Below are 25,415 nucleotides of genomic sequence, written 5' to 3'. Positions count from 1 at the left end.
AAATTTCTTGTTAATAGACTATTTAATTGTGTTGTGACATAATTTTTTCTTTGAAAAACTCTTTATATAGAAGTATTGATGGGAAAAATAAAATCAAAAGGTTTTGAATATTAATGGTTAGAATCTAAAAGAAAAATCTGAGATACGGAATAGTTGACAGATATCCAGATTGATTCAGGGGAAGTTGAATTGCTAGACGACAAATTGTTAAACTTATCTGTTGGATTTTTTCCTGTGTCGTCAGAGAAAATTGTATCTTAAGTGATTTTATTACCGTTATAAATTTAACAATTTTTTTTTTTCTCAAAGTATGTTGAGCAATTACTATGTTTCTATGCTAAGTATTTAAGTATAACCTCTTACAAGTCAAGTTTCTTTCAACTAAACAAATTATACCCCAATAGTAGAGATGAAATGGTATGAGAACTTTCATTCCAAGAAATGTAGTTAGTACTACTACGACATTAAGATTACGTCGTGATAGGTGAAATCGTTGTTGACAAATATCCAGGTTGATTCAGGGAAACTGAATTGCTAAACGACAATTTTGTTAAACTTATCTGTTGGATTTTTTGTTGTGTCGTGAGAAAACTGAATCTTAAGAGATTTTATGACCGTTATAAATTTAACAAAAAAATTTAGATATCAAAGTCAATAAGAGTAATTGATGATGCTTAGTATCTAGTTGATGCAGGGCAATTACTATGTTTCTATGCTAAGTATTAAAGCGTAACCTCTTACAAGTCAAATTCCTTTCAACTAAACAAATTATACCTCAATAGTAGAGATAAAATGGTATGAAAATTTTCACTCCAAAGTGCAGTTAATAGTTTAAAACTACTACGACTTTAAGGCTACCTCGTACAAGGTGAAATCGCTACCAATAAGACCAAGTGTAAATACTCGATCAACTTATACTCGATAACACTTTTAGAGTGGCCTTGGAAATTTGGAATTACGAGCATATGTGACGGTATGCAATCATATAAATGTGCAAGGAAAGTCATCTCTTGTATAGTTATATGTGCTTCTATTTACATTCTAGCATAATATCATACTTAAGTAGTAACAAGTGATTAACATCTTAAGTAGTGACATTATGATTAGTAAGAGTGTATTAACTCTAGCGATAAAAACATTCCTAGTTATTTTCGCATGTTGTTGGTTTGATCTAATTGTAACGCGTACATCGATTTTAGGGACTACGGTGTGGGCCTTTTAGGATAAACGGGCCGGGCCATTACTCCTATTGGATTAAATTACCCAACGCGGCTAATCAATTTATCTAAAGCTATTAGCCTATTAGGGGATTACTGAATTGACATTTTACTCCTCCTTTTTAGAATACTTGCAATAGTTTGAATTTCGTACTATTCATACATTAGTTTTGACTACATATTCATGTTAATATATAAAAATCAAATATTATTGTGTAATACGGAATATGTTGTTATATTAGTTTTAATTTATATTTGTCAAGTATCAAAAAAGTTAGATTTTTTATTAATGTATTATTGCAAAAATTTACGGTTAACAAGTACTCCGTACATCGACAAATGTGTCAGTCAAACTATTGCAAGTATTGTGAAATGAAGGGAGTAAAATTTTAGAAAATGCTAGGGTGGAGTCATGTTTGGTTTTTGTGTCAAATATTCAAATGATTTTAAATAATATTTTTTGCCCTAGCGTTTGTCCAAATTTAATGGTTACTCTTTTCGTAACTATTCAGACTACAGTTCTCCCTCAAAAGAAAATTCAATGTTTTCTTTTATATTGAAATACGGAGTACTCAATATACCCTCATCGTTAACTTTTAAGTTTCCTTTTTCATTTGGATGATATTGTACTACTCCGTAGTAATTTTCATAACTTTTGTGATCCTTTTTTGCGTTTTAATCGAATTCCTTAAACCCCTCAGAAAAAAAGAAAATCAAATTTCCTTAAAAGTCGTGTACTTCCTCGATCATGTTGTAATAATTTTTAAACTCAAAAGTATTTATGGGAAATTGGGAACTATTCACCATACGATGGTGCTTGTAAGGTAGAACCAATAATTCTTTTATGTTGATCAATAGGCTCATTAAGAATCATCGGTTAAGTAAACGAGCAAAGAAAATATCTTGAATGTTTTTTTTTTGTTTGTTTCTACTACGAGGAGTTCCCATCGCCTTCGGCGAGTGGACTAATCTCTCGCGGGAGTTTGCATGGGTACCTCGATGGACAGCATCCCTCCCAGTTGAGATTTTTTCCATTCCCAAGACTCGAACCCAAGACCTTGGTTAAGGAGCAAGATGCCCTTAAAATAGGTTGAATGTAACTCATAATGTATAGTGTCAAGTGTCAAGTGTCAACCGATTATACCTAGGCACCTAGCAAATTGGCGTAAATTGGCGTAATTGTGTACCAAGTAACAATCTCTCTGCAAACTGTTAGAACTTTGTAATCCGATACAAAAAGAGAAAGATTTTTGGCACAATATGACGAGGCAGTAAAAAGTTTGGAACAAAATTTGATACGTCTGATCAACTACTGTAGAATACGGAGTACGTACAAGCTTTCCTGTTTCGCGTAATGAAAACTGAAAAGGAAGATGTCCTGCAGAAGTTAATGTCACCTACTCCGTACTAGGCTACTACTAGCAATTGCTAGGATTTCTTTTGAAGTACTTCCTCCGTTCTTATTTACATGACATAATTGGATTTATGACACTATTTACAATAAGCTCATTTGACTTCATTTGTAATTTATATTTAAGAAAAAATATAGTCGTGTGGGGTCTTATTAGATTCGCCTCAATAAATATTTTTTAAATATCAACTTTTTATAATTTTTTTCTTATCCATAATTAGAGATATTAACGTTTGAAATCATGCATTGGCAAACGTGCCTAAATTATTCTATCATTTAAAAAAGAACAGAGGAAGTATTTAACTCACAATAAAATCTGATTTTGTTTTGTTTTTCTTATTTTAGTTTGGATTCATATTTTATTTTACAAAGGAAAGGTGTACGTTTGTCTGTGATTCCTCTATCGGACTATCCCTGGGATAGACCAACAGATAAATAGAAGAAGTACATGCAAAAAAGGTTCAGTTAATAATTTTAATATTATACTAACTCCGTATTTTGTTAGGAGTCTTACAATTTTTGTCCGTATTTTTTAGGTGTCAAAATTTCATTTTTGATAACTTTTACCCACACTCTCCAATTGTTTATTATTTTGACATTCCTATGAGCCCATTTAAATCATAAATAATTCAATTTTTGGTAACTTTTACGCCCCACTTGTTTTTTTATATTTCTTACTATCGTACTTGCATCATGTATATTTATATAAAATTCAACTATATACTTTGTTAATACTTGTGAAACACGTGACTCCTAAGAAAATACGAAGGGAGTAGTCAAAATTAAGTTTAGTGTAGTTTTAGCGGAGTATCGTTATGACTTTGGTTCGTTGATAAAGCATTTTGCGAGATTGCATCAGTTATCAATTTTTTAAATTGACTTAGATGTATCAGATAAAGATCATCCTCACGACTACAACAAATTATTAGACCGTTTCTCTAAGAAGGCTTTATATTCTAGCGATATGTGCTAGAGATGTCCACAATGCATGATCGTCTCAACGATCGTACTTTTGATGCAAAAATATGTCTTTCTGGTTCAATAAGTTATGTATTTGTTTCCCGTCAAAAAAAAAAGAAGTTATTTGTCATTCGATTTCCATTGTAGATGTGGTCTGGATTTTTATTAATGAATTAATCTAACATTTTTTTTAAAAAAACTCCGTACAAGCTTGTAAACAAAACACCTTGAAACATAAAGTAGATAGAACATTAAGTAACATATAGTAACAAACTAAGATATACGAGCACTAGAGAGTGATGGATAACTTAGTTGATTAGAGCTTACATTCCGGTTCCAGGTGATCATGAGATCGATTCTCATCCCCGCCCTTGTGGCTCATTTGCACAAAAAAAATATACGAGTACTAAAGAAAGATTAACAAAAAATAATCTATTATTGTTCTTTTTTTAAGCGAAGATGGAGTATTTTATCGAGCCTGAAACCCCGCACGAATCAACCCGACCCAAAAACCATAAAATTTTGAGAGTCAAAGGAATAGAACCCAGCCACCCAGGTGTTCATGTACTATAGTCCGGATCATCGCCCAAGACTAAAAACTCTTTTTATAAGTAACTATGGAAAACCCAAATATTTGTAGAAATTTCATTAAAATTTACTTGTAAAATTTTACTTAATGGGTAAGATGCATGTGAGGAGAGAGAGTAATAGTCAATATTGAATATTCATGACTGAGTTAGTTCGTGGCCAGTGACCATGGTAGTGGTAGCGTCCGTTGTTAACATTTGCGCGCACAATTCCTGCTGAAACACCCACACAACTTCCACAATCATTTCCATCTTCTCCACGAATAATAAATTTCCCTTAATTTCCATTTTCTTCATTATAATTTCACACAAAAGAAAAACAAAAAACTCCATTTTTCCCATTTTTAGCTCACTCTTCAGCACTCTGTCAACTTTTTCTTTTGCCATTTTTGGCAATCAAAATTTAAACCCAATTTCCGCGTTATAGAACGCCTCTTTTCTTCTCTGCTTTCTCTCTCCTCATCTGGGTTACCACATTCTTGTTCTTGAGGTAATGCTACTACTTTCATTCATTTTTTATGAACTTGTATGGTGTTTGTTTTTGTTTTCAGTATCAATTTTTTAGTGGGTATGTTTTAATGCTTCAATTTTTCTCATTTTCGGGGTTTTTTTGAGTTTGATCAATGTTTATTTAGGGAAATTTGTAGTGGGTCACTTTAGTATTACTCTATGTTGTTTGAATCAGGGTTTTACCTCTGTTTTTTAATTTTAATTTTTTTATTTATTTACTATAGATGTTCCAGATGACAATTTTAGTTCGAATTTCATAGTTTTTTTCACTTCGTTTTGTATAATATATGAAGAATTTTGCTGGGTTTTTTGTGTGTTCACGAGCTCTGGCGAGGAATTTTGTGAAATTTGGCTTTTCATCTTCTCCAAGTTATCTCTGATATGCTGTGATTTAAAGTCCAAAAGAGTCGGACTGTTGAATTTGCAGTCTTTTCTCATAATTGGGTTTAATGGTCGGAAAGACTTGTGTAGGGTTGATCAATTTTACCCTATCTAGTATTTTTTGAGTAGGGCTGTAGAATTTGCAGTTTTTTCTTCTCACAAGGGTTTAATGGTGGGAAGGAAGAAGGTTTAATAGAAGTTAGAAGAAATGAGACTAGTGTAGGGTTGATCTATTTTACCCTAACTAGTATTTTTGTTTAAGTAAGCGCGTTTAGTACTCTCTTTGTCCTGAATTAATTGTCATGTTGATTGTGTAATTTAAACTAGCTAACGGATGGACGGATGTAGTAGTTGGTGTGACAAGTTTTCGCTTATAATAGTACTCGTTGCAACTTAGGGAAGTAGAAGCAGTGAAATAGATTTATGAGTGAAGCTTATGTCATATTTTGCAGAGTGATCTATTTCGTTTATGATAGATAGACTTAGCTTCAATGGCAATGTGATATTGTTTCCAATGCTGTAATTTGCTCAAGTTTTTTTTCTTCTAGTGTGGATGTTGCTTTATTTTTTGGAGTATGTAATAGGCATTCTTTCCTTATCAGGTTTCACTTAGGTCAGTGGTTTCTATAAGTTGCTAAGCATTGCGAAGCTATGTCACAACATGTGGAGGAAAGCCACGAAGACTTCAAATGGGGAAACAGTGTTCCTGTAATAGATGGTTCAGGCCTTAAGGCTTACAAGTCCTTTACCTATAAAGGTGTCGAATACTCGCTTTATGACAGTATATACACGTATCGTGATGGTGCAAAAGATACAGATATTGGTAAACTTGTAAAGCTATGGGAGTCAAAAAAGGGAACAAAGAGGGGGAAAGTCGTATGGTTCTTCCGTCCATCAGATATATGTAATTTCTTGAGAGATTACAGGGTATCCTGGAATGAGCTATTTCTGGCTTCTGGTGGGGGCGTAGGAGTTTCCAACGTTATTCCTCTGGTAATTCTCCTATCTTTTTGTTCACTTTGTCACGTTTTCCCCTTGCCTTGCAACTTGCAAGTTGACGAGTTTATTGTAATGTTGGGAGTAATCGTGATTGATTCACATGTCCAATGTATGATCTTTCTATGTCCATTGAATAGATACCGATTGAACAAAATTAGGTAATTATGCTCTGAGGCCTTACCACACTCCAATCTGCTTGATACATCTATTCAACATTTCTTATGTTACTGTTGTTCATAAGTGAAATTTTCTTTCGCTTCGAAAGTTTATGTTGATGTTTTAACAGTACATATGCAAGTAGATCAATAGGGAAAGAGAATAGAAACTCATTCTATACTTAGAACCCTATGGTTGGATGAAGGCCATGAAGCTATCAGTTGCTGTAAGAAAATGATGTCTGTATTACTCAGCCTCGTATAGATCTAGCTATCTAAAATATGGACTCGGTGGATCAAAATTTGGTGAAACTTTGTCGAGAGTGATGTTTTTCTTCTCTTTTGGCCTAGGAAAATTCAGTGAAGATTACCTTTATGCATATATGGAATACAAAGTGTTATATTTGGAGTTTATGTTGTTACATGGTAGAAATGTTCAAGAGTTGATGAGAAGTTCCTTATTTCTCCCCTTTTCGTTCCAGGAAGCTATTATTGGAAAATGCAATGTTGTATGCACCGCAAAGGATAGAAGGAACCATTGGCTAGAATCAGATTTGGCAAAGGCTAACTACCGTATTTCCCATATCTTTGATGTTGGAGAACTAAGAATATCAGAAAAGTTTCCTGATATGATTGACAAGATAAAAGGTTAGTTTGAGCTGTATTGTATACAAGATAAAAAGTTGGTGTGAATTCCACTATCACACGATTTTGTACCACTCGTGTACCACTCTTGTTTATTGGTTGATATTTGTAGTTAGTCAACCAATTTAATTTCATATCTAAAAATTATATTAATTACAACCAGCAGGATTAATTGGCAAAGTGGTACATAAGATTCAGACTTTGTTTTGCGTGTGTGGTTTATTACATTTACTGTAGAAAACTTTCAGTAATATGTTTAGTTTGCTTACATGGCTTCATAAAATTGTAGAGGCCTTCTTAAGCTTTCTTTTTATCATGGTAATTTGACGTCAAAGTGAAACTTTCTTGATGAGAAAAACTTAATATTTTAGGTAGAATTAGGAAAACTTGACACGACATGCTAACCCGTTTATTATCATCTTGACTCCGATTCGACCTGATATGTTAACCAGCCTAAGTTTATGTATATTGAAAGTGATGCTAGAATAACATCAGGGGGTAGTCATACTTGTCATGGTTGGGAACTTGGGATGGATTTGCATGTGAAGTTGTTTACCTATTATTATTAAGGTAAGGGGTTTTCCCTCTAATATGTAAATAGCAATGCATTGGCGTTTGAAATGTCCGATGACAAGGAATAAGAAAAGTAAATTGTTTAGTGTTAAGGATATAATCCACATGTGAGTATGAGATTAGTTATCCCACATTGGAGAAATAGAGAGAGATTGACTAACATATAAGATTGGTGGGCTACTCCACCTATCACCAATTGGTTTTAGGATGGAACCCCGTCATACTTATATTGATCTGCACCAAATGTGATACTACATCCAGTACGGAATTAGATCCTAAAACATGATATTCTTCTGCAAAGAAAATGAAAAATCAGAATGGGTATGTAATTCCAAAGGGGTATGCTTGAAATTTTTTTAAGACCACTTTACCGATGTCAACACATGTATTCTATGAGGTAGTGTGTAGTTGTGACATAGTCCTACTTAGTAGAATGAAACTATTTTGTTTAATTTGGTCTAAAGAACAGAAAGTTTGTATGGATAAAGGAAAATTTGAGGGTGAAAAATGGGACTAAAAATGACAAAGTGCTTCTTAAATTGGGTGGACAAACACTTCAAGATTTTTTTAGAACTTGATTTCACAAGAATGCTTCTAAATAGTAGACAGAAGATTTTAGATACTTTTCAAGGCCAAGCGGACTCTAAGATCTGAATTGAAACTACATTATTCTTCTCTTTATAGAACCACTTAATTAGTTACTACAAAAAAAAAGACCCACTTAATTAGTTAATTTACCTTTTTTATTTTTTATACTCATCTATTTATTTACTAAAAATATCATTGCTATTGTGATTAAAATACCAATGAATACTGGCAGCATTAAATGACAATGCAATAGTTAAATATTCAGTAGGAATGGATATTATGGATTACACCATTTCTTGTCGAAACTCCACTTAAAAAAAAAAAAGAAAAAAGAAAAAAACATTTGGAAACCAAGAAAGTAGCAAATCAAAGAGAGTAAAGAAGTTACCTAGTGCGAAATTTTGTATTGGAAAAGACTTAAAATGTAATTAATTAGGCCCCTAGTTTAAAAAGGCGCGAGGCGTAAAGGCGCAAAAGTCCCCGGATCCTAGGCGCTAAGGCAAAGGCACACGCCTTTGTAGGCAAGGCGTGCTATTTTTTGTGGTATTTATTTTCTGCAAGACAAAAACAGAATAGTATTATTTGTTGTCACAAAGAGGTAAGATAATAATTATAGTAAAATTAAAAGCCTTTTTGAGGAAAGAAGAGCAAGAGGACTGGAGAAGCCTAGAAGGTTCACATGACTTTAGTCACAGACTCTTTATTTGGGATTCTCAAAAGAAGTGGTTCACACCTTAAATAAAACAGTTACTCCATCCGTTATTGAATGTTAGTCCCTTTTGGAATCTAAGACAATCCAATTTAAGTACACTTGTCACATGAATCTTAATAAAAATATAACCCATTTGGGTAGGAGAGAGAAATAATTAAGGGGTATAATGGGGATGAAGGTTATTTGGGAGTAAAACAAGTGAGTATTTTAGATATTTATAAGGGTATAATGGGGATAAATATTAGACAATAAGGAAAGATTCCAGAAGAGACTAACAAATAAAAGCAACTCAATACGGAAAGAGGACTAACATTCAAGAACGGAGGGAGTGCTTTAAAATTTTAAAAGGAGGGGTTTACAATCACATGACTTGTTTCTGTATGACTTAAAGACAAAAGAAAAGAAGTGACATGGGAGATTAATCAAGTGATCAAGTCTAGCTGATTAGATGATCAAGTTAGTTAAGTAACAGTTTTGGGCGGGAAAGTTAGTTGCCAACTGTTAAAATAAATATCCCTTTAAAATAGGAGAGTTGTTAGAAAAGTTTGTTCGCTGTCCAAGTTGTTAGGAGTCAGCTATATTATGCAAACTAGTACATTGTATTTGGATCATTAATAAAATACAACAACTTCTCTCTATTTCTGAATTCTCTCTAATCTTTCTCTCTCATTCTCTTCTCTCTTATTTTCTGGAATTCGTCTGTTACATAGCTATTGAAGGTGAGCTTGAAGCCCCCTTATGAAAAAGGGAGAAAAGTGGTAAATAATTTGGGGTTTTCTCTCTCCTCTTGTCATTATAGTAAATTCTGACTGTTGAGGAGTCATTAAAGTCAAGTGGTTTTGACTTAAAAAAAAAAAATTGCAACATGTCAGCAACTGGAGACTTATATCATAAGGCAATGTACCTTGAGCCTGAGAAAAGGTGCATGGGCGCACGCCTTTTGTAGGTGCCTGCTCCTAGGCGTGCCCGGGTAGTCGGGCACGCTTTTTAAAACTAAGAGTAGGCCTTATAAGGAAGTTAGCTGAATTGTATTATTAGATAGCACGACTAGATTTCATTTGCAGATTTGACTGATTCTAAAAAAGTTTTTTTTGGTAGAATTGCAGCTAGCTACTCAAGTTCATATCTGATAAGTAGCACATACGGACCAGAATGTATTTTGTTTCTAGTTGTTAGTGTTCCGTTCCATTTGTGCCATTTGTCTACTTAGGGTTTTTCCTGGTCCAGAGGATTCCAAATGTAAAGTTAAACATACTGTTTTGACCAGCTTTTGTAAATTTTTCATAGCTCCGTAAGAGTGCTTTTGGGCAGGACGAGCACAAACCCTCTGCTGGCCTAATGTTATCTACCCGACTTATCTTAAAAGAATGTTGTTTTCAAGGACCATTGGGAGTTTCTTCAACTAGCCATACAAGATATTTTGGAAAAGATTTACGGAGTTCTTATCTACATATTCTATCTATCGATTTCTTTGAAGGTAGTTTAAACTTTAAACTAGAGTCTTAGTAGCCTAGTAGTGTAATGGTTAATCATACCTTAAGGAGGCCAGAAAGCACTAAAAATAGGACTGTAGGATATGTAGGAAGAGTCTCATTTGTTCCTAACATCTTTCACTTGCAATCCAATTACAAGGCTACCAACAACTAAGTTTTCCCTTGCACTCACAAAAACTTCTAATCTGACTCTAGACATGTGATCTGTATTCCCCTAGTTAAAGGACATGTAATTTTTGCCTACTATTGTTGAGAAATGAATTGACCCGTGTGTGTGACTGAACCCAAAGTAACCAACTCATGATGATGGCTCTGAGTGAACTGGTCCCTTCCGTTGGATTATTGCCACACTAATTTACAGCATATGCTCTTAGTGTACACCGTACACCTAATATTTTTCTTTATCATAGGCGTAACTTCTGTGTATTGAATTTAAGTATTTACTATATTTGTTTCTTATAGTACTATATAAAGTAAAATGAGAAAAAGAAGTTATACTGATCTAGACCTCTTATAATTGGAGGGATCTACTGTTGTTTTGAGCAAAGAATCAGCTAAATCCAACCTGTGACATAGTAACTTTTGGGTTAGCAAATCTTTGATCAGAGTATCCGACACCAATCTCTAATCTAATTCATTTGGTTAATCTGTCTTCTTGATACTAAGAACTTTTAGCACTATTTGTGATAAATTTTCATGTTTGATTATATACTTTCTGAATTTAGGTCTAAAATAATAATTTTCTTTTGAATCTTTACTTATCTGCAGTTGAAAACTTGTTCAATTGGAATCAAGGTAAGGTCAAAGCAAGTGTAGAATGCAGGGATGGCCTCGGTACTGGTGCACGATTGAAAGGTTGTTTGAAAAGACTAATATATTTTATTCTTTGCCCTTATAAATGTATTCTTTGGTAAATAGTTGTTTGTTTTAACTTTCATTTACCTCATGATTGCTGTGCTATGCATCAGTTGAAGAAAAACCTACACTTACTGCAGAAAAGCCTACCGAGGCAGAAGTTCAACCTTCAAAGAAGAGGAAAATTCTAGCAGTGGCAGGTACTACTTGCAGGCAACTTTATTTTCTTCATTGATGGTTGTTGACAACATAGTATCTGATTTTTCGTGTTTGGTTTTATTTCAGAGACAGGTTCACTCTCACCATCTCAGGATACCAGAAGATGGTTCTCCGCGTTGGTAAGTTCTGGTGCATAACATTAGTATTGATCATGTAAAATCATGCTTCCTTTATGGACTCTTGAGGGATCACTTGTGACTATTTGTTGCCTTGTTGGGCAGTGAATCTTTTCGATAATTGAGATGGAAAATGGGTTGCTACAATCTAATTCTTATTTTCTCTCTTACTGACATTATTTTGAGGCTGCTTGGACTAGAAATGATTCTTGGAACTTGCTCACTGACTGATTAGAGGTAGATGAATGTAATGCTCGATCGAGTATTAAGTAAAATTGCTTACTGCTAGGTTCTTGAGTTGCAGTCTGTTACAATTTATGCCCTCTTTCCCAAGACTCAATCGAAGAATAAAAGTTCTGCTCCATACCATCGTTCATTTTGTCCTGATCATTCAAGTGCACATGTGGGGTTGTACCTTTTGGTGCAAAATGAAGGATGTTCTCATTCAATGAGACCTTGATGTGGTGCTTAGGGATCAACTTTTCATACAAAAGTTTCTTTTTTGCTACCTAATTATACTCTTAAAAAATAAAAACTAGAAGGCTTTGTCATCAGATGAGTTTCCTCTTTTAGTCTTGCTTGTTGGATTTTTGGAGCCTTTGGTAATGTAGTGAAGATGAGTTGAATGGGCTGAAAGAGTGCTTGCGAGTTATAGGTTAGATTCCTCGATGTTGCAAGCTTCGTGGAGCAGGAGTTATGTCTTCAGTAGGCAGGGTATATTTGGGTAGTAGCTTAGAATTCTTTGGTTAGTTACTTCCCCGGCTTTGAAGTAACGGTTACTCTTCGTGTTTCATTTAGAACCAAGGTAATCACCAGGAGAGAGTAAATAAAAATAGAATAAAAGAAAGGAATTATAAAATAGGCAGTGGTGGTATAGAGATGTAGCTTAGGATTTTTTGGTTAGTTACTTCCTCTGCTTCAAACTCTTGGTTACTCTTCGCTTTTCATTAGAAAAAAGGTAATCACTGGGAAGTTAAGAGAGAGTAAAATAAAAGTAGAATGTTAAAAGAAAAGAACAATGGAGTACTTCACAAGTTGTGTACATCACATTTGCACAAAGTCTTAGGTGATAAGTGGTTGTTTGGTTATCAATCAGTATTTCAACAAAATGGTCAATTATATTTGTCGATGTCTTAGTTTAAGCTGGTTATAATATTTCTCGAGTATTTAGTTATGGAGTTACCAACTTTCAATTGTTTCAAATAGAAATGACCATGTTGTCAAAATATTTTTGTGTCGGTCCTAATTGTAAATATTTGAGTCTTAAAAATGTAATGATGCTTTTGAGAATTTCTTTTGACACGGTTTTTGCAGCCATGGGAAGATAGAGTAAAGGATGCTCATGAGAGTGGAACTCTTGTCCACTTAGTTAACTTGGATCCAACACATGCCGCATCAGATGTACAGGTAATGTATACGATTTGATTCTTGCATGGTTTTTTTTTTCTTCTCGTGAAATTTATATTCTTGTGCTTCTGTGTCTGCATATACATTCCATTCTATTCTATACTCACGCATTGAATATTTTCTCATGCTAGGGCACCTATTTTCCCCTTGCGTTAGGATATATAGTGTGTGAGTAGGTGTGACTGTTGTTTGTGTCTCTTCTTTGGTGCTAAGGTCTTTAGTCTTTACTACAATAGGATTATAGGAGTGCCATGTCCTCTATTTATTCTTCAATAATTGCATCACTATTCAATATTCACACACTCCCACATGACGATATTGTGATACATAAGCGAAAATATAGTCATGTAGAATCTTGTTAGGATTTATCTCGTTATATAATTTTAAGATAGCAACTTTTTATGATTTTAACTTATCGTGAATTATAGATGTTAATGATCAAAATTGTGCATTTATAAGTGTGTAACCCAAATGATGCAATAAATAAAGAATGGCGCTTTTAGTCATGATCTAGCTTGTCTTTTGTAATATATACTCCCTCCGTCCCTATTTATTTGCCCCATATTCTATTTTGATCTGTCCCTTAAAGTTCGCGTCATTTCCTTATATAGTATGTCACCATTTACCTCAGTTGCATACACTAATAAAAGTGAAAAAGAGAAAGATGCCTCATATGATCATATCCTTGCAAAATTTAGCCCAAGCCTTAATAAAGTACGTTTTTCCTATGGGGAAACAGTAAGGGACGGAGGGAGTAGAATATAAGGGTACAATATCAACCTCATTAGGTCCTGTAACATGTTATGGCCTGACTTCTAGTCATCTCCTTCAGTTAATATCAATGTCATGAACTAGTAGGTTATATGTATATCAAAAGTCAAGGTGGTAGAAATCCTGTTTCATGTATGCGTGTAACTTACATGATGTAAATCTAAGAAATTGGCAGGAGGTTAAGAAACTGTACTTAACAAAATTGCGTGTGTAAGGATAAAAATGTATGAGATTCAAAGGGGCACTGTAGACTGTAGAGTCTCTCTTCTTCTAGATTTAGATTTAGTCTTTTAGATCATGCATGTCCTCTCTCATTTTTTAGGTTGAGTGAGACGAGAGCGATTGAGAGAAAAGCAAAAACTGAAAACAGAAAGACTGTGGATCCAGTGAGAATGTGGGATTGTCCATTTTCTCTCGTATTTGTCTTTTTAAATTTGGTAATTTACATGCTTCGGAGCCTCGGGGGCTCACAACCCTGTGAGGTTGTTTGGGGGGGAGGGGGACCCACGTCGGTCGTTAGATATGAAGGATAAACGGAGACCACGGGAATAGCTCCCACAACCAAGAATGGAGGAGGGAGAGGGGTTCTTATCTTTTTTGAAAGGTGGGACTAAGATCTTCAATTTATCTTATACTTCTGATGTATGATGGATCTTTGTCTTCTTGCCCTCGCACTCTTTCCCTTTCAAGTGTGTCACCTTTTTCTTACTATTCATTCAAGTGGCGAACTTAATGACAGAACTTGGGGTATATGCTTCCGTTTCTCGTGAAAGGTGCATGATTATACCACCTCTAACACTAGGGGAAGAGGTGTATTTTGCGCTAAATCCCCCGTTTCGTTGTTGTAATCCTAACGAGGAAAAAACCAAAAAAAAACCCCCAAAAGTATTGAATTAAATCCAGTTTCCATTCAGTGTATGTAATTGAGGACTGAAGAGTATGGTTTCTCAAGATATATAAAGTATTTGTTTGGCGATAAAGCCAAATTGCCAATAATATGGCTAATCAGTATTCTCTGTGTCCCTGAGTAATTCACACTGATCATTGCTCAGGAAATAATTTCAGTGGCTTTTAAGGTAAAGGCTGATGCAAAGATCATACCACGCATACGTTCTTCTGATGTATTAGGTACGCTTCTTGAACTAGGATATTTTTTACCAAGCATGAAATTCGTGAATAATAACTGAAGCAATAATTTCTATACAGGACAAGCATTGGTTATATTTGAATCGAAGGATGATGCAGACTGCGTCATTTGTATGTTAAAAGAAAAATGCCTTGTAGTCGGAGAAGGAAGGTATCTTTTCACATACTTGTAATTTTGTGGAAAAGAAACAACCGTAAGTGCAATATGTCTATTGTACATTTGAGTGAACTTTGGTTATGATACACCCGTTGCTCATTCAACTTATATGAAAACCAAGTGACCAACATAGAGTTGGCTCAAGTGGTAAGCAACTTGATGCCGCTTAAGGGAGCTCTCGGGTTCGAGCCTCGCCGTATGCAGAAACTCTTGTTGGAGACTCACCCACCATAAGCAAGGTGTGCGACATGGGTCGGGTCTGGATGTAGTCGGTGCTAAGCTCCGGTGAACCGGGTGTGCTATGCGTAAAAATATATATATGAAAACCAAGTGAACAATATTTTGAAAAATGTTTCGTCTGAGAGACGAGCAACATACATGCTTATTTTGAAAAATGTGCTCATTTGGATAACAATTGAACATCAAACTCTTGCGGAGAGAAAGGATTAAAAAAATATGGGAAGGTATCCTGAGTTCCATGGTAGAAAATTAGAAACTGTGAGCCCAAGCAAGAGTGCTATTTTCACAAACTCACCTATGTAAAAATCCTATGTAGTCTTCTCCTTGACATCCCTTGCTACATCAATAAAGAGGTGAATGACGTTTATTTAAGTCAATTAAGAGGTAGTTAATGATAGCTTGAAATCTTCTTTAAGTAGAATTAGGCCTTGTTAAGTTCAAATAAGTCCAGAGAAGATAAGTTTAGGATAAATAAGGTGCTACCCAAATACAATTAACAACCGGAATAAGTAATGATAAGTTCAGTTTAGTTCAAATTCATAAGTGAAAAGTGAATCAGGTGAATATAACTCACCCTTAGACGATTTTTTTCTCTGAAAACCAACTCTATCATCCATTATAAATCCTCAACACAAGAAGATTTGTTTAAAGATAGTGTTTGTGTTAGCGACTTATTGGTTCTCATGGAATTGTCTTGGATTTAGCATGCAAAATTTTGTTAACTATATGACTATTTTTATCCAGGTCACTCGTTGCTTGCAAAATCGCTCTAAATGAACCTGGTATAACCTGGAATTTTCCCGGCCATTTCGTCATGGATAAGCTGAAGTGCAGATCTAGCATGGTAATCTTCTCTACCATTCTAATTCTACCTGCATCACACCTTTGATTTGCTCCATATTTATGAATAATTTGTGTTATTTTTAGGTCATAAAGAGAAGGGCTGCGTTTACTTCGCACTGCACCCAGGCAAATACAATTGAACATGAGATGGCAATGCAGTGGCGCATGCTTCAAAAAAAAGCTGATTTGTGGTGGGAAGCTTTGTATAAGGTGAAACTTTTGCTAATGTATCTTCTTTTTTGTCATATCAAATACCTTATGTTACTCTAACTCTTCATCTCACCTCAAGTCCCGATGTTGGATGCTTGAAACTAAGACATGGGTAATCGGGTATGGTAGTTGGATATTCACTTTATACCTAAATCATGCAAATTTCTCATGTTGTGGCTGTATCTGCCATGTACCCGTGTCTGAAACTTCTAGCCAAGTTTGAGTAACATAGCCAATGCCAATTATATCAATTCAAGCCCATACCTACAAGCTACACTTTCCATGTTTTCTTCAACCAATAAGCTATTATGCTACTTTGCATGTTCCACAACATTTTCACTGTGTAATTTGTAGCATGACATTGTCAATCACAAAAGGAAAATATGCTGTAAGATTATAAACTACAGAGTATGATGCTTTGAAGAAAAGTAAAATATATGGAGTAAACTATAAAGTTGGTGCAGTATCTTCTGGGAAAATTGAATATATTCTTAGTTATGGAGTATAAGATAAAGTGGTGTGGCATGTTATGGGGTAACAGGAACAGGAACGAGATGGAGAAGATGGGTATGGAACGGGGCGGGTGGGTAGTGAGTAGTAGCTCTTATTTCATACCCATTCCATGACCAATAGTTGGGTACAAATATCTTCCCTGTATTTATCCCGCTAACCACCAAAGCCCTTCCCTCTGTCCCACCTGCTGTTTCCCTCGTAAAATGTGACTTTGTGAGTTGCGAGGATCTGTTTTGAAGTGCGGTGGTAAGGCTCTATTTTGTTCACTTTATTTCCACTTATTTCATGAAAAATAAGTTCAGTTAAGTTCAGTTCAGGAACAATAAGGGTTTGACCAAGTACAATTTATAACTAAAATAAGTTTTGATAAGTTCTAATAAGTTCAGATAAGATAAATTCAGAAAAAGTAAGTGAAAATGAGGTGAATGAGCCCATAAATTTTCTTTCTTTTTTTTTCGTCCTCATTTTTTCTTTATTTATTTCCCCTCGATTTTTTACTTAAAGTGTGATCTTTGTCATCGAGGCAGGAACAAGCGAAAGAGTTTTTACCCTATCTGAACCAGATGAAGAAGAATCATCAATCAAATGAACTTCATACAACAGGAATGCCATCTCAGGAACAAGCGAAACAGTTTCCACACTGTCTGAGCCCGGTGAAGAACCGTCAATCAGTTGAACTTAATAGAACATCATTGCCATCAACTCAGGAACAAGCAAAAGAGTTTTCACACTGTCTGAACCTGATGAAGAACAGTCAATCAGATGAACTTAATAGAACAACAGAAGTAACTTATGCATCTGAATCTCCAGTTGAGAGGCCTCAGAGTGCATCACATCCGGCTTTGTTTTGATTATTATGGTAAGCAACTAAGCATCCTGTGTTAATCAAATATTAATGTAGCCATTATGATCAAACAGCTATTATTATGTTGAACAATTACTATCAGATCTGCTCAAATACTTTGTTTTGCAATTTTGTTTTAGGTTTGACAGTCAAAGAGTGTTTCGTGTACAGAAAGAAGCAATTGGAGTACCCTTTAATACCCACACAAATGTAATTATGTAGGTGAATATAGTCTAATAAGATAAGTGAATATATTAAAATATGGTTAAATTACATTTGTATTGCTGTTTCACCTACAATGCAAACTAGAAAATTTGACATGTGTAGAGTGTAGACCAAGCAAATCATGAATGTTATCCTGGCAGTTACAAATGTTGTGAAGATCCCGATCTTTCGTGTGGGTTGGTGGATATGATAAAATAATGTATATAAGTGTATGTAATTGTGAAATGAAGAAATTACGACGGATATTGCTGATTGCGTAACTTTTTATGTGAATTTTTTATTTTATTTTATTTTTTGTGACGTGGTGTGTGTGCTTTGTGAAGTGTTCTTTTCTTCAACTTTTATTTTCATGGTTTGGGTTGTATTGGTAAACTTTGTTATTGTTTGATGGAAAAACAAGAATTACCTTTGTACTATATTTTTTAGTCACAAGAATTACTTTTGTCAATTGACGTACTTTCTTACCAAATTCGCAATTGAATGAGCATCCAAGTATTCAACATCACCAATCACCATGCTTGAAATTTTCATCATAAAAGTACATTAACACATCTAGCTAGAAACTGAATTTATAAAAATTATTCTACTTAACCAAGAATAAACTTCTAAAAATATACTTCATTAATGCTCCAAGGCAAAAATAACAATCCTTTAGGGAGGGACTTACCTTCTAGGAAGGGCCTTCTCAACCCTAGAGGGACTAATAATTAAGATCGAACATTACATTATTACATTATGCTTGATCGATTTGCACAACATATATGACTTCAATCTATAACTAATTTGGATACAATACTAAGCTAGTTTAGCTATACTAAACATGAAGAACTGGTCACTTCATGTATCTTCCTGAATTTTTTACTTTTGGGGACACAACAAGTTTCTTGAATCACACCATTAAATTTAATTCTTAACCTCTTCGGCCTGCTCGTGATTGCTACACTTGCTCCTTCTTTAGATTCGTCTATCTTCTTTTGATCTTCGTTGTTAACTCGTTCTTCACCCAAACAATCTAATCTTTTTATTGGATTTTTCCAACCATGCACCATTAAATTTGATTTTTAACCTCTTCACCCTACACACTTCAACACTTTTTTGATCCTCTAATTCTTCATATTGTTCTTGACTCACACAACTTAATCCTCGACTAATCAAAACCCTTTTAAGCACTTCCCTTGCATCTTTAACACCATAATCTTCATCATTATTACCATCATAAAACACATTATGAACCTCTCTTAACATTTCAAAAACCCTAGAAAGCTCCTTATCCATCTTATTCTCCACTACTATTCCTTCCTTTAGTGGAAAGAAATCATAACTTTTTATTTTTATCAAATTTTCCTTGCAACATTTCTCCCATACTTGTTCCATATCATCAACTATCAAAACCCTTTGTTTATGTGATAAAACCAAATCCAAAGTCTTTTGCCTCTTCTGCAAACAATCTTCTCTAGCAATCACACACGAAAACCTCGAAAAACCACCGAGTTTTTCAACCACTTTATGAGCATACTCACGATAACCAATCGTAAAGATTGACAACTCAAACATCGAACTAACCATGTCAAGAAATTCACGAACACCAGGCCTTAACTTCAAAACATATTCATTATCAGAAAGCTTGATTTCGAACACGTCATCGTACTTCATATTTTATATACTTTCTTTATCCGTACAATTGAGTTTCTTGATCTTCCTTAGAATGGATAAGAGTGTGATCCAAGTCAAGAACTAAGTGGAGCTTCTTATTGTCTGTTAAGAACTTCATGTTGACGTCTCGAACACGGTTAACTTCGTCGACGGTGACGGCTAAGCTAGGGTGGATGTACCGGAACGGCGTGGTGGCCGGATGGCCGCAGTCGGCGGTGCAAAGGTTGCACCGTTTACACTTGTTTTCCATGAATGATGGATGAGTGCACTCCAAGTTACGTTGATCATACAACGTAAACTCTCCTTCTTCTTCCATTACCATGTCACCTTATTTTGATCTTCCTCTCTAATCTCTCTTTCTTTCAATCTGAAATTGTTTTCTTGGTTGATTCTTGTTTGTTTTTTTTTTTGTGAAATTACTCTCCGTTTTAACATTGATTTAGAAGTTAAATAATTAATTATTAGGGTTAATTTGTTTCCTAATTTCCTATTACAGTCCCTACACATGTTAGGACTAGTTTAATTACTTGCCACGTGAGTTTAATCAACTTGTGGATAATCTAATAAAGTTTTAGACACTGGTTAAAGTAATTTGGCCAACGATAGATTTTTTTACTTTTATATTTTGGTCCTATAGATTTTATTCACTTTTAAAGACTATCGACCTATCGTACACATGTTATTGATTTTGACCACTGGATCAAGACTTCATTAGCTGGTCAATGCTAGGACTTCCCTAAATGAGGTGTTTATTTATTTATTTATTTTTTCATAAGAGTGATTTTATAAAATATGTACAAGTATTTACAGGAAATGTGATTGATAAAATAATTATAAAATTGATTACGTTAAAAACTAAATTAATGCAATTATGGATTGAAAGTAGCTAATATACTTCCTGCATTTCAAAATATTTCCGAAATATACTTCCTACTTCAAATGTTTTTTTTCTAGTGTAAATGAGCCACAAGGGCAATACTCCGTACAAATTAAAAATGAGGACAAGGGGAATTCGAATCTGACACATGTTGGTTAAGTTCCGTAAATGTTGCATCCAACATAGAAGTTTTAACAGTTAAGATCTATAGTTACCTAACTATAAAAATTAAAAGTTAAAAAAAAATGATATTTTAATTAGACACTATATATCGAGACGAATCTAAGAAAATTAACCATATGGATAATGTAACATCATAACAATACCATATTCTGCAACTAAACGGACATGACAATGCACAGAATGAAAACTCAGACTACCAAAAGTACACCTACAGAACACATCAGTAACATAATCACCAATCCTGTGGCTAATTCAAACAGATAAACAGAAGGTCTAATCCTTAGATGACTTGTTAATCAAAGATTTGTGGATATGAGGAATAACTCCACCACCAGCAATAGTCCCTTTGATCAGTGTATCAAGTTCCTCATCACCGCGAATAGCAAGCTGCAAATGCCTAGGTGTTATACGCTTCACCTTCAGATCCTTACTCGCGTTTCCTGCAAGTTCAAGTACTTCTGCAGTCAGGTACTCGAGTATTGCTGCCGTGTAAACAGCTGCTGTTGCACCGACTCTTCCATTTGCACTAACCCTCGTCTTCAGCAGACGGTGAACACGGCCGACAGGAAACTGTACCATTAACCATATCATCTTATGTCAGCAAAAGAACTCCACTACTACCTCACCATAATTTTTAACCATCTTAAACAAAAACTGTGCATTGGTTATAGAAAAATAAGAGCATTACAGTCTACAAATGAGCAACACTACAGGGAAAGTACTGAAAAAAAGTGGATCATATGAATTGCTAGTTTGGTTAAGTTATGAAAATGCAAGCAACCAAAAAAAAGGGTTTACTTGGACTTCTTGTTGAAACATTATTGATTAATCTTTATCTACTTCAGCTGAGACTATGATGATTTGAATTTTATCAGAACTCCCAAGAGTGCAACAAGCTTAACTTCTGGATATTTGTTTTGGTACTGTGTCTATTTATACAATTTAGCAAAACAAAGGGCGTGACTTATTTACCAGTGAAGTTTTGAATCAATACACAATGGCAGCCAAGCAAGGGAGGTAAATTTATGATTTACAGAGTATTTCGCAAAGAGCAACCAACCCTACATTGCTACTTCAGCAGAATCCACTTAAAATTGGCCCCTATAGTATATAGAATGACTCGTTTCACTAAAATTGCCAGCAAAATAAGGAAATCCTTCTTTACACACAAGGCCGAAATTTGTAATTCCCATATATGTTAATACCAGATATATGTCAAGGATAAGCAACTACTGAATGACTTATGACACCTTTTTTTCTTTTCTTTAGTGGCAAGAATTACTCGTGACATTATCTTGAGAGAAGTATGCAAATAACCATGAACATACTAGCTTCATAGTTAGTTACTGATCCCAAGTCTAGAAAGTTAAATTTCATCAATCTTCTTGTGCTATTTCTATTTTAGGTTTTGGACTTTTGGTAATGAATCCAGTTATAGGAATTGCCTCCTCCTAATATCATTCTTCGTCAATAAACATAAAGCAAGATCTCTCTCGAAAAGTATAATACTATCCAATATGGTCTTCTAAATTTCTTATGATTTGAACTTGTAAGACTTCACCAAAGAGAAGAATAAGTTTGTATGTTTATCTGGCACATATGAACCCAAAAAGTAAGAAACCTATAGCAATATGCCAATATAGCTGCTGCAAGAATTCAAACACACTATTTCACCATAATATAGAAAAGAAAGGTTTCTTTTTCTAGTCCTTAGTCTTGCAACCTTGGATTTTCTCACAAAAAAACCAAAAAAGTGTCCACCTGTGTTACTATGTTTATGCTCAAGCTAATAGTAGCATAGTGAACAACTCAAGCTAATTGACCCACCAAGATAAACGCAATATAAATGGACGTCTCCTCAGAATATGTCCTACTCCTACCTTTAACAATTAACAGTATCTTAGTGATCAAGTGAGGGCATAATTCTCTAATCACTTCTTCAATTATGAATATGATTCACCACTAACCCTCGTTGAAAACAAGACCTCATGGAATAATTCAGCACATTCAAGGACCTTGAACCTGATATTTGATAACTTAAACGACTCAGGATTGACAAAAATAGATGCCTTAAACAAACCAGAAACAAAAAATTCAATTGTTATCATGGATGTTCACGGATATGGAAATAGCTTTTAGCTTCCACAGAAAATAATAGAAGTGCAAGTCATGCAGTCTAACACTCCAACTGCACTCCTCCTCTCATTTCTTCAGCGCAATCAACAAGAATCACTAATAATTACCAGTATGAAATATTAAGAAGATTCAAGTCAGGGACTCAGGAAGGAGGAAAAACTGCAAAGAGATAGCATAAAATGGTTTCATTTTTTTATTTTTATTTTTTCCGAGTATAAAAATAAATGATCTCATGCACGATTTCAAATGAAACTGAAGCACAGTGTGTGACTTGTTTAAAAGGATCAGTTTACTAGAACCTTTCTTCTTTCCAGCAGCCTTAGCAAGTGGTATAACATATCCCAGTTCCCCTCTTCATATGATCTACCATACACAAATTAACTTCTTTACAGATTTAATCATATAACGCAATACTATCCTCCTACCTACTTAGATTAGTGTGTTGAGGAACAGGACAAAGTAGACATGTCAAACCCAAGATGAACTACACCAATGACACTATGATACTTCTATCTCTTAATCTCTTATACACCCAGATTACCATAACCTCTGTAATTCTCATACTTCCCCGAAACAAAATAACAGGTCCCTCTTCCATATACACACTTCCTGCACTATTAGACTAAATTGAAATGCATGCATGCAAATTCATCCATAAGTTCATAAGATATCAAAGTTTACATAAACATAATTTCAGGCGGACTCATGTCTATAGTTTCTCATTCCACTTTGACTACTGAGTGCCTATTGTATGATACACACAAGACTATGAAATCGCATCTCTGATCATATTCTCAGTTACTTATTCATCCTTCGAACAGTGAATTGGTACCATTTCTCCAACTCAGGAGTCAGGATATGAACAAAGACTCGGGAACAACTGTCATATGTGATGTCCTCACCAAACAAAACAAGATGGGGTTATCAAACGCCATACCGGTTATCTAATAAAGCCGAACAAACTACAACAACTAGTCAACTACCATCATAAAACAGTCGACTAATTCCAACCAAATCACTTCATTAATTAAAAAAAATCTTTCTTATAATTCCGTCTAACAAACGGCACAACAATGACATCACAAATTTTCTCATACCACAAACCAAAACCCAAGTAAAATCTCACTCAATTACAACTTACAAGCATCCATTTTCCGAGACAATTGACCGAGTGAAAGCATCTGCCTAGAATAAGTCAAAGAATTTGGGTTTTATACCTCGCCCCAATGGATGCTCTAAGGTTAATTCAAACAAAAACCTCCCCACCAATGCCAACACATCCAACAATCATTACAGTTGTACATACCCAAGAATCACAACCTACATAACCCAGAAAACAAAAGACCATTAATAATTAATACAGCCACCCCACCTAAAAAAAAATTAATCAAAAATACAGAATTTCGAAACCAAGTTCAAACAACACACAATTTCCATGATCTAACACCAGCATTTCAACCAAATAACAAAACCCAATAAGCTAATTCTTCAAGAAATGTATGAACAAGTGTAGATCTACAAAAATTGCATGAAAAGAACTAAGAAAATTAATCAGAAAAAAGAAAGGACCTGAAGACCAGCGCGAGAAGAGCGAGAAATAGGGGCTTTCTTATCTTTGTCTTTGTTCAATCCGGAAGATTTCCCAGTAATCAAACCCTTTGCTCCTTTGCCTGACATTTTTGCCTTGGTTCAATCTCTGTGTGTGTTTTTTTTGGCGAAATGAAAATTTTGGGGGGGTTTTGGAGTTTTGGTTTCCCTCCCAAAAAAAGAAGTGAAAACTTTGAATTGGGTTTGGATTGCGGATTGCCAAAGTGGAATTTTGGGGAGGAGAGAGAGGGAGACGGGATTATGTGATTTTTTGAAAAGATATTTTGTGTGTGACTAAAGATAAATTGTACGGTCCTGGTCCTCCAAAAAAAAAAAATTGTACGGTAACGGCTAAAATTGGCTCGTGTTGAGTACAATCAAAATTGGAATGTAACATTAACCAAAACAAAATTTAATTATTTTTCTGGTGTGTTATGGTGGGGAGTCATGTTTAATCGTATTTTTCCAATAAAATATGGCACTAATGTTTTCTTTAGCTCGACACACAAGTAACGTAATGCTCATTTTAAGTCGTATTTTTGTATTTTGGTCCATGTCATGCTTCAGGTTGGTCAAACACTTATCTGTTGATTTAGTCGTGATTGGGACCAAACTTGGTAGGGGAACCCGTGTTCGATCACCCCCAACAACAATTAGGAGGGAACTGAAACATATCCACCCAGAACTTGCCCCGAATCCAAATTATCCCTAAGGGTGAATCGGGTGCTAATAAAAAAAAACATTTTTAAACCTAATAAGTTCCTTAACTTTCACGTGTCTGATAACTTTAAATCGTTATATTAAAAATAATAGTTGGACACGAAAAAGCTAAATTTGGAACGTGTTATTAGCCCATCGTTTTTCCATCACTATGGAAATGAATCATACGTGATCAAATATTATTTTGTTCAGAATTATTTTCCCACAAAACAACATAAAAACACGGTTGGTAAACATGGTGTTGGTTTTTGGTTGTTGGTGTGTTCACTTGATTAGCAATTCAAGGGCTATAACCAAAAAGAACCTTGGTTAGCAATTCTCAACTTTTAATTTTTAGGATTTAAAAGTTGCACGATTAACATATCGGCCATATTCATACTAATCGTCTACATTGTTTCTAAAAACTGACAACAAAAACTGCTTGGTTTCAAGAAACATGTTTTAGTTTTTGCAAAACTGTAGCACAACAATAAGTAACACAT

General features: G+C 34.7%; 3 protein-coding genes across 4 annotated transcripts; 1 reads left to right on the top strand and 2 right to left on the bottom strand.

The window, feature by feature from the left end:
* Nucleotides 1–4,280: 4,280 nt before the first annotated feature.
* LOC110787857 (protein ANTI-SILENCING 1) lies at nt 4,281–18,086 on the top strand. Of its 2 annotated transcripts, XM_056842850.1 has the most exons (14): nt 4,281–4,613; nt 4,671–4,743; nt 5,669–6,059; nt 6,703–6,868; nt 11,000–11,086; nt 11,200–11,286; nt 11,372–11,424; nt 12,736–12,828; nt 14,652–14,727; nt 14,806–14,896; nt 15,887–15,986; nt 16,070–16,195; nt 17,236–17,567; nt 17,693–18,086. In XM_056842850.1, the coding sequence occupies exons 3-13, from the start codon at nt 5,718–5,720 to the stop codon at nt 17,557–17,559; spliced, it is 1,545 nt and encodes a 514-aa protein (XP_056698828.1). In that variant the 5' UTR covers nt 4,281–4,613; nt 4,671–4,743; nt 5,669–5,717; the 3' UTR covers nt 17,560–17,567; nt 17,693–18,086. The 2 variants fall into 2 exon arrangements, with proteins under 2 accessions (XP_056698828.1, XP_056698827.1); XM_056842849.1 differs by lacking the exon at nt 4,671–4,743 and having other exon boundaries at nt 4,282–4,665.
* A 355-nt stretch (nt 18,087–18,441) lies between these two features.
* LOC110787869 (RNA polymerase II C-terminal domain phosphatase-like 4) lies at nt 18,442–19,430 on the bottom strand. Its single transcript, XM_021992507.2, has one exon. It carries the CDS (start codon nt 19,428–19,430, stop codon nt 18,777–18,779), a length of 654 nt encoding a protein of 217 aa, XP_021848199.2. The 3' UTR covers nt 18,442–18,776.
* Nucleotides 19,431–20,576: 1,146 nt separating this feature from the next.
* LOC110787885 (probable histone H2A variant 3) lies at nt 20,577–24,466 on the bottom strand. Its single transcript, XM_021992521.2, has 2 exons — nt 24,196–24,466; nt 20,577–21,060 (listed from the first exon to the last, which is right to left on the bottom strand). The coding sequence occupies exons 1-2, from the start codon at nt 24,301–24,303 to the stop codon at nt 20,764–20,766; spliced, it is 405 nt and encodes a 134-aa protein (XP_021848213.1). The 5' UTR covers nt 24,304–24,466; the 3' UTR covers nt 20,577–20,763.
* Nucleotides 24,467–25,415: the final 949 nt, after the last annotated feature.

The sequence above is a fragment of the Spinacia oleracea genome, chromosome 4 (assembly GCF_020520425.1).
Source record: "Spinacia oleracea cultivar Varoflay chromosome 4, BTI_SOV_V1, whole genome shotgun sequence".
Lineage (NCBI taxonomy): Eukaryota > Viridiplantae > Streptophyta > Magnoliopsida > Caryophyllales > Amaranthaceae > Spinacia > Spinacia oleracea.
This window is presented reverse-complemented; position numbering and strand designations above follow the sequence as displayed.